A 14451-nucleotide genomic window follows, 5' to 3' on the forward strand; every position below is an offset into this window, starting at 1 on the left:
TGATAGAGTTTCTTTGTTGCTGTATTTGTTTGACGACGCGTTCGAGGGAGAGAGGGTCCCCTCTTTGTGTGTTGACTGGTGGGCTCATTTCCTTGACTGTACGTGCCTTTTGTGTGTGTGTGTGTGTGTGTGTGTGTGTGTGTGTGTGTGTGTGTGTGTGTGTGTGTGTGTGTGTTAGAAGAAAAGTAACAAGCTTTCTATAGAACAATTCGGTCGTTACTGGTCAGCTTTCTGTAGACCGAAGGCAAGTTAATCATATCTTTAACAGACGTGTCTAAACAGGTGGGGATGCGTCTCTCTTCCTCGATAAAATAATTAAATCAACCTTTCTTTCGACGAAATTCTTCGCTCTCTGACTATGGGTTCGTCCCTCGCCACAATGCCTGCTAATTTCTCTATATTTTGATCCCTACGGTTACAACCACTGTGGCCTGTTGTGGTTCGCGGTCGGCATGAACGCTAGAGCCCCTTCGACTGCTCGCCACCCCTCCCAGCAAGCATAGGTAATGTTACCGGAACAGAGGTGAATTTCTTCAAGAAAAATTTTGGCATGTTCCTGCAAGAAGTGCCGGATAATTTGAGCTGTTGCTGACTTTGTGGGTCTGCGAGGCCTCTTACAGCAACAGTCTGTTGGAACAGTTTATCTCAAGTCAAGCTTGGCTCCCAGACCGGGCTTCGGGATAGGCTCCATCTCTCCAGAACAACTCTCAGAACCCACTCCAGGTAAACTCCAGGCACACGCAGGAATAGACTGAACGTTACTGAATTAACATTACTGTCTTCTTCACTGTGAATTTAGAGAGAAATGGATCTCCACCTTTCCTGAATACGTGGCTCTTTTTACCTGAATTTACCTCAGGGCCACTATCTTTAGTGGCCTGGAAGCTGGTGGCTTGTCGAACATCTGTTAATACAGATAATACATATTATCAGAGTATATATGAAAAGTCAACAAAAACAGGATCAAGAATGCTAGTGTGGTTAGCATTTAAGGCCCCTAAATGTATACAATAATACAGTACCTAGAGCTTTCCGAAACATGCGTTTATGAGAATATGTTTCAAATGCCAGTAAAGTGAAAAACGAATATCGCCAATGGCGTCCTTGAGAAAGTTATGGCTTGAAATTGTCGACGAGAATGTGAAGGTGTAACGGCCGCTCTCCGACTGTCCATGAAATTGAGCCCGGTGGGAAAGTTAGGGAAGCTTGGCCTTGTATCTAACGGCAAGGCCTCGATCTTCTGTGTTGAGGGTTTGCTCCAAGTGGCAGGTCGAGGCTGCAGATGCGTCAGGAATGCAAGGCCTCCAGTCTTGCATTCTGCAAGCCTCAGAAGAGAATTCTTGTAGTGAGGGCGTTGTTGTGTATTGTACAAGTCTCTGTCTCTCATATCTGTCTCATATCTTTTCATCCCTTGACTGTGTGTGTGTGTTTCTGTATATTTATGTATATACATATATATATGGGTGTATGATTGTTTAATTTTATGCATGTGGGCGTCTGGGACCGCAAGCAAGCCCCGTGATGGTGTATTGTGGTCCTGCAGATGTTACGAGGGAAGGTCTGTAGTTCCGTCATGTGAGGCCTGGGAACAGTTTTAACAGTTGTTCCACTGCTCCTGTACTCGATGTGTGTGTGTGTGTGTGTGTTTGTGTGTGTGTGTGTGTGTGTGTGTGTGTGTGTGTGTGTGTGTGTGTGTGTGTGTGTGTGTGTGTGTGTGTGTGTGTGTGTGTGTGTGTGTCACAATGCCAGCTTCCCTTGTTTCGAGGTGTGTTTGTTATGCTCTCGGCTTCCATTGCGGCTTATCTCTAGAATTCAAATGCTGTGAAGAGTGTCAGTGACCGTTACTGTTGACCGTTGGTTAGATAATTCGAATATTGCTTCCCGTTGGAGTAATAGAACCGTTGCCTCTTCATAACTTTTCCGCCTGTTTGCGGTTTGTGCTAGTTATGTTCTATGAATGTCTCGTTCTGTTGCCTCAATGCCGTAACAACCTGTGCTAGTGTTGTGGGTGTTGTTGGTCCATGTGTTTTTAAAAAATGTTGACAAGTTACCGCAATTGTGGCCTGTTCTGAGTTCCCATCTTGAGGTTATCTTGAGATGATTTCGGGGCTTTTAGTGTCCCCGCGGTCCGGTCCTCGACCAGGCCTCCACCCCCAGGAAGCAGCCCGTGACGGCTGACTAACACCCAGGTACCTATTTTACTGCTAGGTAACAGGGGCATAGGGTGAAAGAAACTTTTGCCCATTGTTTCTCGCCGGCGCCTGGGATTGAACCCAGGATCACAAGTGCAGCGTGTTGTCCGCTCGGCCGACCGGCTCCATAATGGCTGTAACCCGCTCCAAGTTATCACGAGTGTGTAATTTAACGAATTTTGATAATGGGTTGATAATTGATCATTATCACACGACTCGATAACGGTCCAGGACTGACCCAAACGTCGTTGTTTCTCAATTTTCTGTTGTGTGAATTGGTCATCATAACGAATAATTTCTGAACAAAATCTTTGGATTTGTGTCCTCGTTTATTTCGTTTAAAATTTAATTATGATCTTCCTATTTTTTGCAGCTTTTCTTTGGTCTACGGAAGTACTAAGGCATTAAAATGGACTCGAACCTGCGTGCTTGGCCAGAGTCGAGGGGACGCAAGTTTTTACCCATTGTATCTACTTGATATTTTGTCATATATACACCAGGTTATTGTGGTTTCATTGTGTATTTCCTCGTCTGTCTGTGTCTCCCAGGTCGGGCCAGGCAGGTAAACAGGGAAAAATGGAGAAGAACAATGAGTTGAACTTCATTTGCAACATTGTACCTTCATCTGTTTTCCTCGTGTTTGCAGTCAGATGAAGGAGTGTGTCAGCTACAGTTGAAGGAGGAAAATGTGCAGTAATCCTGTCAGTAAGTGTAGAGACCAAGTGTACCATGCGGTACAGTTACAGGATAAAGTGTTCTGTATCCGTCAGGAAGCGTAGGACAGAATGGCCCGTTCCATTCTGTCTAAGGACTGGAGCCAGACAGGATCCAGTCCTTGGAGCCTGTATAGCACTGGCTTCGCCTTTGTCACCTTTGTTTCTCTAGACGTACTCACCTAGCTGTGCTTGCGGGGGGTTGAGCTCCGGCTCTTTGGTCCCAACTCCAGACCATCGCTGTTCTTCACTTGCTGGATCTTACCGGATCTTACAAGGAGGGACCCGATCTTGTCAGAGGGATCCGATCTTACCGCAGGGATCCGATGCCTGGTGCCGACCTGTGACCAGATATTTCCAGCCCACCAAGGCGCCCCCTAGCGCGATTGGGCGTAATAACTGAGATTTGCAGTCGACATTTAGCGTTTTGTAGAATAGTTTTGATACGCAACCGACCGTGTCTCCTGCCAATTTGGGTTTCACTTCACAATTTCTTTGAAAATATCTTCATATTGCATGTAAATGACAGGGTGTGAGATGAGTGTATTTCTGGATATTTTTATATATATATATATTTTTTGTATATGAAATTCATAGAGCGCAGGTTAGCAGAACGGCTGCGTACATATTTATGTTTAGGAGTTATTGTATTGTGTGTGAATGAACGTTACTCGTCTATTGTTGATTTGATTGTTAGGTTTGGTATCGTTGGAGGTTAGATTTGGTTTGGTATGGCTGGGATACATTGTTATGGCTAGGGGTTGTTGCTATGACTAAATTTGGTTAGGTAAGGTCTGGGAATTAACTAGATGGCGAGTTCAAGTCACCCCATTGTCTCAAAATGATTTTCATTGATTAGGTTTAGTTTTGTATGGTAAAGAGACAGATTGGGCAGCTGAGGACAGGTAGGAACAGTTACTGTCGTGTACAGAACCTGACAGCTGTTGTTGAATAGCTACTTAGAACAAAAGTTCCAAAAGTAGCACGGGCTATGGTGAGCCCGTAGTGGACTTACTTGACACAGGAGCGGGGCTGTAAGTGTCCTGACAGCGCCTGGTGTCGCTTAAGTATACTCGCTCCGATTCACTAAACAACTTATTTATTTATTTATTTATTTATTTATTTATTTATTTATTTATTTATTTATTTATTTATTTATTTATTTATTTTATTTATTTATATATATGCAAGAAGGTACATTGGGATTGTGAGGATACATAACATAGTAAATTACGTTCTTGTAAAGCCACTAGTACGCGCAGCGTTTCGGGCAGAGTACGCGCAGCGTTTCGGGCTTATTTTTGACAGTCAATCCCAGGTAACAGTAGCCGGGCTCTTCCCCCTCCCCCTGTATCGTAATATTCACTATGAGTGAACAAATAATCATACAAATATTAATACAAAATATACCGAAGCCTGAGGAGCGAGAAGGCGGATTCAAGGCACAGGTGCTGTCAGGGCGTCTGCCTGACAGCTGAGTGGACAGCGCTTCGGATTCGTAGTCTTGAGGTTCCGGGTTCGATCCCCGGTGCAGGTGGAAACAAATGGGCAGAATTTCTTTCACCCTGATGACCCCTGTTACCTAGCAGTAAATAGGTACCTGGGAGTTAGACAGCTGCTACGGGCTGCTTCCTGGGAGTGTGAAACAAAAAAGGAGGCCTGGTCGAGGACCGGGCCGCGGGGACGCTAAGCCCCGAAATCATCACAAGATAACTCAACCCACGACAACCTCCTTCCTCTTCAATCCCCCCCCCCCCACCAACCCCCATCAACCCTTCCCCACTTTCCCTCTTACCTATTCCCTCCCACTGCAACCCTCCCCCCTCCCCCTCCCCCTCCCTGCCACCCCCTTAACCCCCCTCCCCCCACCCCACCATACCCCCCCCACCCCACCATACCCCCCCCACCAACCACATACCCCCCCCAACCACATACCCCCCCCCACCAGCCACATACCCCCCCCCCCCACCAACCACATACCCCCCCCCCCACCAACCACATACCCCCCCCCCCCCACCAACCACATACCCCCCCCCCCACCAACCACATACCCCCCCCCACCAACCACATACCCCCCCCCCCACCAACCACATACCCCCCCCCCCCACCACCATAGACGAAAGGTGAGTATTACCAGAGACAAACTGCTCTCGGCGAAATTATTTTTAGTGTGCTTCCTGTCTTACTTTTCACGATGCCTTAAGGGCTGAATTGTAGCAGCGAGACGAGGGGGCGTCGCCCTTATTGGCTCCCTTCGTGTGTAACCTTGACCGTGACTCCCAGGAAGAGAGAGAGAGAGAGAGAGAGAGAGAGAGAGAGAGAGAGAGAGAGAGAGAGAGAGAGAGAGAGAGAGAGAGAGAGAGAGAGAGAGAGGGAGGGAGAGAGAGACAGATAGACAGACAGACAGACAGACAGACAGACAGACAGACAGACAGACAGACAGACAGACAGACAGACAGACAGACAGACAGACAGACAGAGGGAGAGAGAGAGGGAGAGAGGGATGGAGGGGTTGGTCTATCGAACACATTACCCGGTGGCCGGATATAGACGTGGAATCGCTGGATTGTTTCATGCGTAGGACAGACATAGACACAGAACTTGGGTGGATACAGATAGGACCTGCCTTGCATGGGCCTACAGGCCCACAGCAGTTTCTCTAATTTTTGTTATGTTTGAAGGAGAGGATGTTGTTGTTTTAGATCTAGCTACTCAGAACGAAGTGTCCATGTAGCACGGGCTATGGCGAGCCCGTAAAAAGGAGAGGAGAGGCCGGGACAGTGAGAGAGGGAAGGTGAGAAGGGGAAATAGGTTGAGTACAATGCCTGGATGGGTGTTTTAGAGGGGGACTTCGTAGGGGGGGGGGTGAGACTTCCTGTTGAGAGGTCACATTCGTCTCACCTTGAAACTCTTGTTTTTAGTCTGTTTTTGCGTCTCTTGGCTGTTTAATGGAGCTGTTTGGTTGTTATTGACGGTTACTCTCTGCGTCTTATCCGCCGTCTTGGCCCTGTCTTGTGATGGGTCTTGACGGGTACCGTTCGTGTTCTTACTGTCATCTGCGTTACTTGTTTACCTTATCCAGCTCTTGGGCGTTGTTGTTGCTGGGGTTGTTGCTGGGGTTGTTGCTGGGGTTGTTGCTGGGGTTGTTGCTGGGGTTGTTGCTGGGGTTGTTGCTGGGGTTGTTGCTGGGGTTGTTGCTGGGGTTGTTGCTGGGGTTGTTGCTGGGGTTGTTGCTGGGGTTGTTGCTGGGGTTGTTGCTGGGGTTGTTGCTGTGATTGTTGCTGGGGTTGTTGCTGTGATTGTTGCTGGGGTTGTTGCTGTGATTGTTGCTGTGATTGTTGCTGGGGTTGTTGCTGTGATTGTTGCTGGGGTTGTTGCTGTGATTGTTGCTGGGGTTGTTGCTGTGATTGTTGCTGGGGTTGTTGCTGGGGTTGTTGCTGGGGTTGTTGCTGGGGTTGTTGCTGTGATTGTTGCTGGGGTTGTTGCTGGAGTTGTTGCTGGGGTTGTTGCTGTGATTGTTGCTGGGGTTGTTGCTGGGGTTGTTGCTAGGGTTGTTGCTGGGGTTGTTGCTGTGATTGTTGCTGGGGTTGTTGCTGGGGTTGTTGCTGGGGTTGTTGCTGTGATTGTTGCTGGGGTTGTTGCTGGGGTTGTTGCTGTGATTGTTGCTGGGGTTGTTGCTGGGGTTGTTGCTGGGGTTGTTGCTGTGATTGTTGCTGGGGTTGTTGCTGGGGTTGTTGCTGGGGTTGTTGCTGGGGTTGTTGCTGGGGTTGTTGCTGGGGTTGTTGCTGTGATTGTTCCTGTGATTGTTCCTGTGATTGTTGCTGGGGTTGTTGCTGGGGTTGTTGCTGGGGTTGTTGCTGGGGTTGATGCTGGGGTTGTTGCTGTGATTGTTGCTGGGGTTGTTGCTGGGGTTGTTGCTGGGGTTGATGCTGGAGTTGTTGCTGTGATTGTTGCTGGGGTTGTTGCTGTGATTGTTCCTGTGATTGTTGCTGGGGTTGTTGCTGGGGTTGTTGCTGTGATTGTTGCTGGGGTTGTTGCTGGGGTTGTTGCTGGGGTTGTTGCTGGGGTTGTTGCTGTGATTGTTGCTGTGATTGTTCCTGTGATTGTTGCTGGGGTTGTTGCTGTGATTGTTCCTGTGATTGTTGCTGGGGTTGTTGCTGGGGTTGTTGCTGGGGTTGATGCTGGGGTTGTTGCTGTGATTGTTGCTGTGATTGTTGCTGGGGTTGTTGCTGTGATTGTTCCTGTGATTGTTGCTGGGGTTGTTGCTGGGGTTGATGCTGGGGTTGTTGCTGTGATTGTTGCTGTGATTGTTGCTGGGGTTGTTGCTGTGATTGTTGCTGGGGTTGTTGCTGGGGTTGATGCTGGGGTTGTTGCTGTGATTGTTGCTGTGATTGTTGCTGGGGTTGTTGCTGTGATTGTTGCTGGGGTTGTTTCTGGGGTTGATGCTGGGGTTGTTGCTGTGATTGTTGCTGTGATTGTTGCTGGGGTTGTTGCTGTGATTGTTGCTGTGATTGTTGCTGGGGTTGTTGCTGGGGTTGTTGCTGTGATTGTTGCTGTGATTGTTGCTGGGGTTGTTGCTGTGATTGTTGCTGGGGTTGTTGCTGTGATTGTTGCTGGGGTTGTTGCTGGGGTTGTTGCTGTGATTGTTGCTGGGGTTGTTGCTGGGGTTGTTGCTGTGATTGTTGCTGTGATTGTTGCTGGGGTTGTTGCTGGGGTTGTTGCTGTGATTGTTGCTGTGATTGTTGCTGGGGTTGTTGCTGGGGTTGTTGCTGTGATTGTTGCTGGGGTTGTTGCTGTGATTGTTGCTGGGGTTGTTGCTGGGGTTGTTGCTGTGATTGTTGCTGGGGTTGTTGCTGTGATTGTTGCTGGGGTTGTTGCTGGGGTTGCTGGGGATGTTCCTGTGATTGTTGCTGTGGTTGTTGCTGGGGTTGCTGGGGATGTTCCTGTGATTGTTGCTGGGGTTGTTGCTCTGATTGTTGCTGAGGTTGCTGGGGATGTTCCTGTGATTGTTGCTGGGGTTGTTGCTGTGATTGTTGCTGTGATTGTTGCTGGGGTTGTTGCTGGGGTTGTTGCTGTGATTGTTGCTGTGATTGTTGCTGGGGTTGTTGCTGGGGTTGTTGCTGTGATTGTTGCTGTGATTGTTGCTGGGGTTGTTGCTGGGGTTGTTGCTGTGATTGTTGCTGTGATTGTTGCTGGGGTTGTTGCTGGGGTTGTTGCTGTGATTGTTGCTGGGGTTGTTGCTGTGATTGTTGCTGGGGTTGCTGGGGATGTTCCTGTGATTGTTGCTGTGATTGTTACTGGGGACGTTGCTGGGGTTGTTGCTCTGATTGTTGCTGAGGTTGCTGTGATTGTTGCTGTGAATGAGAACGTTCTGCTCTAATACAACCAATTATTACCTATATTTCTGCCACAGCATTTCCTGCTAGTTGTAACTACTACTGCTACAATTACTACTACAGCGACTCCTAATTATACCACCACTACTAATACAATTACTTCAACTACTTATAATATTGGATCTCTTCTACAATTAATGCTACGGGGACGACCACTAATTACTACGATATTAACAATAATCACTACAATAATAAGAATTTAAATTAAACAATACCAGAGGCATCAGTATCTAACAAGATAAACGATTATACAATTACTCACTGTAATATTGTATATTATTATTTAGGGAAAATTTGGCTGGCTGATTGACCAGTTGTACAATATATCTTTTTGTTTATCTTCGTCATATATTATACATTTTTTTTGATATAGCAAAGGAAATGTTGTTTTGGTACTGGATGTTTGTGCTGTTTTAAGGCTGCTACTGTTGCTGCTACTGTTGCTGCTCTCTTGGTACTGTTGTTGCTCTCTTGGTACTGTTGTTGCTCTCTTGGTACTGTTGATGCTCTCTTGGTACTGTTTCTGCTCTCTTGGTACTGTTGTTGCTCTCTTGGTACTGTTGATGCTCTCTTGCTACTGTTGCTGCTCTCTTGGTACTGTTCTTCGAGAGTGATGATGTTGGGAGGGGGGGGGAATGATGAGGCTGGGGGGGAGGGTGATGAGGCTGGTAGGGGAGTGGTGGGGGTGGGAAATGATGAGGCTGGTGTTGGATTAATGATGATCTTCCGCCCAGGTTTCTTACCACAAGGTGGGGGGAAGGGTTGCTACAGGACGCTGATCTTCTCTCTATAGTTTGTGGTAATGTGTCTCATCCTCGTCCTCTCTCTCTCTCTCTCTCTCTCTCTCTCTCTCTCTCTCTCTCTCTCTCTCTCTCTCTCTCTCTCTCTCTCTCTCTCTCTCTCTCTCTCTCTCTCTCTCTCTAGGGTTCTGTTATCTTACCTAAAATACCTGAAACCTGCTCCTAGAGACACATTTATTTAATGAGCTTATTATATGCCTCATTATCTCTCTCCCTCTCATTCCCCCCTTCCTTTTCCTTCCCTCTTCCTTTCCCTTCCCACCCTCACCTAGCTACCCCCATCACCCCCTCCCCTCCCGTGTCCTGACTCAGGTACGTGGTTAGGGAGGGGTAGTTTCCTGTGCTGAGAGAGAGGGGTGGTGGAAGGGGTTGATGGAGGGGTTGATGGAAAGGGGTGATGGAAGGGGGGTGATGGAAGGGGTGGAGCAGGAAAGTGCAGTAGTAAGACCCCCTTTGACTGGTCACCGTCGGCTGCCCACGGGTAATAGGCTGCTTGCTCTCTCTCCTCAGGATTCACTGCAGTTTATGGCTTCCGGATGATGAGTAGAGGATTTGAAATTGTAAATTGTACTGGAAGCTATTTTTTTGTGCCTGAGTTTCACAGTTCATAAGGCAGAAGAGAGTTGAAGACTTCCTTAAAGGTTCAGTAATGATGGTGATGAATTTTGGAGGACGAGTATGGCTCTTGGGCGTGAAGTTATGTGTGTTCCATATATGTTGCCATGAGGTAGGCCACACATTGTACTATGTGATATCCACATATCCAAATAACAAAGAAAAAACGTGTTCTAAATTTTCAATAAGCTTTGTTAGAATTGTGTTGTTCAGAGGACTATAATTAGTGAACAAGTCCTGGGAGGCTCTCGTGTGGGACTCAAACAAGAGGGAGTTTAGCCCTGAGTTAAGGTTATCTTGAGGTTATCTTGAGATGATTTCGGGGATTTAGTGTCCCCGCGGCCCGGTCCTCGACCAGGCCTCCACCCCCAGGAAGCTGCCCGTGACAGCTGACTAACACCCAGGTACCTATTTTACTGCTAGGTAACAGGGGCATAGGGTGAGAGAAACTCTGCCCATTGTTTCTCGCCGGCGCCTTTGATCGAACCCAGGATCACAGGATCACAAGTACAGTGTGCTGTCCGCTCGGCCGACCGGCTCCCTTTTACCTGGTTACCTGGTCTCCGAGGTACCTTGTCTCGGAGGGTATACAGGTACGCTTCCTGCGGCGCACTTGTCATGGGAGACTGGTGTTGATTGTTTACAATCTGTGTTATTTAGCCCCACACCGAGGAGGAAATGGTGAGATTCACTACGATATATGGGGGTAAGGACTTGTGCTGCATCAAGATCACTTCGACATGGACGTTTGCTATTCGTTTGAGTCAGCCCCTACAGTCTTCTAGATCAGCTCCCACAGCCTGCTTAATTCAACCCCCCCGGCACAGCCTGTATGATTCAGCCCTCACAGCGTGCACGAATCAGCCCCACAGCGTGCACGATTCACCTCCCAGCCTACATGATTATTCCCACAATTAAAAGTAGATCCAGAATTAAAGAGACTAAGCTATGACGACGGAACTGAATCTAGCGACATTGGAAGAAAGTTGAAAGAGTGCGACATGATCCAGTCAAACGAAATATTCATAGGGTGTCGATTAAATAGACAACTGGACCTCACAAGCAGGTATGCTCAGACGCTGACCAACGTGCAATGTTTCATTCTCTTGTTCAACGTTTCATCCATTGGTTCATGTGAGACTGAGTGCTGGCTGGCTCACGTTTGACCTGCACTCTACTGCTCCACTCTCTCTGGCGAGAATGTCAACAAGGCTGCTCGATAGAAGGGCGTTTGTCTGTTCAACTCGGCCTCCTTAGGATGGTATTGAATCAATCTCTCCTCCTACAAAGAACGTCGCTTTTCACTCGTATGCGTTACCTAAGGCCAAAAATTGTCGTACTAGAAAATGGAAGCGGGTGGCGAAAGTGACGTGCTGTCCCGTTCTCTGTTTTGGGTCCTCTGGTAGGTTAGGAGAGGACACTTTAAATTGACCGTTTGCTTGGCGTTGGGGGACCTTAGGAGGATGGGCTGGTGTTGAGGCGTTGTGGCCGCCTTATTGATGGGGGGATGTTAAACCCTCGCTGGTTGAGAGAGGAAGGGAAAGGGTTGTGGGTAGTAGTAGTAAGAGGAAAGGAAGAATGACCCGCGCCTCTTTGTGAAGTGCTCGACAGCACTTGTCTGCCCCTCATGTGTGTAGTTGCCGAGGGCGCGCCTCCGCTCCTCGTGACTTTGTCCTTCATAGTGTGGGTCGGGAGGAGCATGTTCTCCGTCAGGAGTGTCTCCTGTCTGACCACATAATCCTGGGAAACTTGGAAATGGTTTAGGACACGTCAAGGACGCGAGAGAGGCTGTTGGCTGGCAGTAATGATGGTCCACCTCTGTAGGAAGCTTTTGTGTTTGTGGCATTTTGTGTGTGTGTATAGTGCACTCTTTACCTCTCACACGCTCTCTCTCTTGCTCTCTCTCTCTCTCTCTCTCTCTCTCTCTCTCTCTCTCTCTTTCTCTCTTTCTCTCTTTCTCTCTTTCTCTCTTTCTCTCTTCTCTCTCTCTCTCTCTCTCTCTCTCTCTCTCTCTCTCTCTCTCTCTCTCTCTCTCTCTCTCTCTCTCTCTCTCTCTCTCTCTCTCTCTCTCTCTCTTTCTCTCTCTTTCTCTCTCTTTCTCTCTCTCTCTCTCTCTCTCTCTCTCTCTCTCTCTCTCTCTCTCTCTCTCTCTCTCTCTCTCTCTCTCTCTCTCTCTCTCTCTCTCTCTCCTTCGTTCCTTCCTTCCTTCCTCTGTTACAACCCATCTCCCTCCCCACCACACCTCGCCACACACACACACACACACACACACACACACACACACACACACACACACACACACACACACACACACACACACACACACACACGAGAGAGAGAGAGAACGATTGACACACCTTGAAGTGCTCCTAAGGAATATTTACCCATCATAGTTGAGCAGTTCCCAGAGTGGTGTCCCGTCACACGGGCCAACAGTTTAACCATTATAAGAATACAAGTCACTGAGAGTTCACTGTCTTCCCATCGTGCTCCAGGGATTCGAACTAACGAAAGCGATCGACGTTCGTTGACTTATTTTGTGTCGGTTTTACGACACGAAGTAAATTTGGCTCAAATATACCCAAGGATGTTAATCGGGCTCACCATAGCCCGTGCTACTTGGAACTTTTTGTTCCAAGTAGCGAATCTTAAACAACAACAACAACCAAGGATGTTATTAGCAACGGAGGTTATTACAATAGAGTCATGTTAAGGGATCTTCATACTAATTATTTTACAGTGGGCGTGAATAATTAGGAGAGTATATTTACAAATCATGCAGCAAGTGTCTGTAAATTGAGGCTTTTATGACTCTTCAACTGAGTGGAGCAATAAATGGGTAATGGAATTCAATGTGGGCAAAGGCCATGTAATAGCAGGTTGGGAGAGAAGAAATAGGCCATAATCCGGGCAAAAACCATAAGATATTTTTTAAGTAATGGACTGAGAACAAATCAACACGTCAGGTCCTAAGATTTCAACTAAAGAAACATATAAGGAAAATGTAAACACACAGAAGAAACACAGGAAAATGTAAACACACAGAAGAAACACAGGAAAATGTAAACACACAGAAGAAACACAGGAAAATATATACATCCAGGAGAAACACAGGTAAATATAAACATCCAGGAGAAACACAGGTAAATATAAACATCCAGGAGAAACACAGGTAAATATAAACATCCAGGAGAAACACAGGTAAATATAAACATCCAGGAGAAACACAGGTAAATATAAACATCCAGGAGAAACACAGGTAAATAGACTGAAAGGGAACACAGGTGGAGACTGTTTGCATAACGAGGTCTTGAGACGTGCCTACGGAAGTGCCGGAGTGGCAACACCTACAACATGTGACGAAGCTCACGCTGCATCAGCCCAACCTGACATATGTTGCACAGTTACGGTGTGGCTTAACGGAGGCGGGTGTTTACGGTGTAGTGTTCGGTATTACCATGTGTAGACGGTCGCTTGAAGCACCCCCACCATTTTGTTCTGTAGCGCTGTGGGCTCGCAGCCGAATGGTCCCTCGTTCGATCCTCGGGCAGACGTTTTGGGCATGTTTGCCAGCCCTCTGATGACTTCAAGCGAATGTTGTGCTTGTATTCTAGGAGAGCAGTCGTTGTCCATTGGGGTAGAGAGGATAGGTGTTCCCTCGATAAGTTCAGGTTGCTTCCTGTCTATCGACACAGGGGAACCTTATCATGGAGGTAGGGAACATGTCTACAATGTGACGTTTAGGGAGAATGACCCAGAAGCAGTGGTTGGTTGAGAGATCTCTCAGTCAGAGCAAGCGTCTAGCAGCATTCTGCAGCAACGCTTGAGGTGTTTGGCTGACCATTACAGCTATGAGTGTGTTGGGTGAAGCTCCCCACCCAGGGACTGGCGGGGAGAGAGAGAGAGGGGGGGGGGGGCAGATGCAGGGCGGGGAATAAGGCGAAGAGAAAAATGAAATATATGCTCCGATACTCTGGCTCTTGGTATGAGGTGGTATGTTTACGGTGTGGGTTGTTGCATGAGAGATAGAGTGCGTGTGTGTGCGCGAGATATATTCTTGAATATTTGTGCGTTTTTGTACTTGAATTTTTGCGCGTCTCTTAGTTTCATTTTGCGTGTTCAAGATGACGTTCATTTCCACCGTGAGTCGGTTGTGTTCAATATGCGACTATGTATTTTTGTTTTCACATATTTTCATATCATGTATTTCAAGCTCAATTACATCTATACTAGAAATTAAGACACTTATTAATCTGTATTCTCTCTCTCCCCCCTCCTCCCTCTCTCCCTCCTCCTCCCCTCACCTCTCTCTCTCTCTCTCTTACATAGAAAATTAACCAAACTTGATATAACAAACCCAGCCTGACCACCCTCTCCTCCCACAGTGCTGAACGTGGCGGCGGGCAAGGCGCCCATGCAGTCGTCAGTGGCTGAGGGCGGAATCCCACAGAAGGCGGTGGACGGGTCGAGCTCCACCACCTTCAGCGTCGACACCTGCACGCTGACCAACGCAGAGCGGCAACCCTGGTGGTACGTCAACCTCCTGGAACCCTACATGGTCCAGCTCGTCAGGCTCGACTTCGGCCAGTCTTGTTGTGGTGAGTACGGGGACTGGACTGGAGGATAACTGGAAGAAATGGGGATCTATACAGAGCTTCACAGGGGCTGCCTTGGGCTGGTCTTGTAGATACAAGGAGGCTTCTGGAACACCAGTTGGTGCTGTCCTTCCGGGAGT

The 14451-nt window shown here is 47.8% G+C and overlaps 1 protein-coding gene across 5 annotated transcripts in view; it reads left to right on the plus strand.

Moving 5' to 3' along the window:
* The window catches only part of LOC123770737 (uncharacterized), a 120355-nt gene that overhangs the window by 86562 nt on the left and 19342 nt on the right, over nt 1-14451 (plus strand). For all 5 annotated transcript variants that reach the window (XR_011223056.1, XM_069305876.1, XM_069305874.1 and 2 more), the window contains exon 3: nt 14102-14314. Coding sequence is in view for 4 of the 5 variants with exons in the window: in XM_069305874.1 (XP_069161975.1) it covers nt 14102-14314 (213 nt within the window). In the remaining variant the exon portion in view is untranslated. The remainder of the gene's footprint in view (nt 1-14101; nt 14315-14451) is intronic.

Source organism: Procambarus clarkii, chromosome 56 (genome assembly GCF_040958095.1).
Source record: "Procambarus clarkii isolate CNS0578487 chromosome 56, FALCON_Pclarkii_2.0, whole genome shotgun sequence".
NCBI classification, from domain to species: domain Eukaryota; kingdom Metazoa; phylum Arthropoda; class Malacostraca; order Decapoda; family Cambaridae; genus Procambarus; species Procambarus clarkii.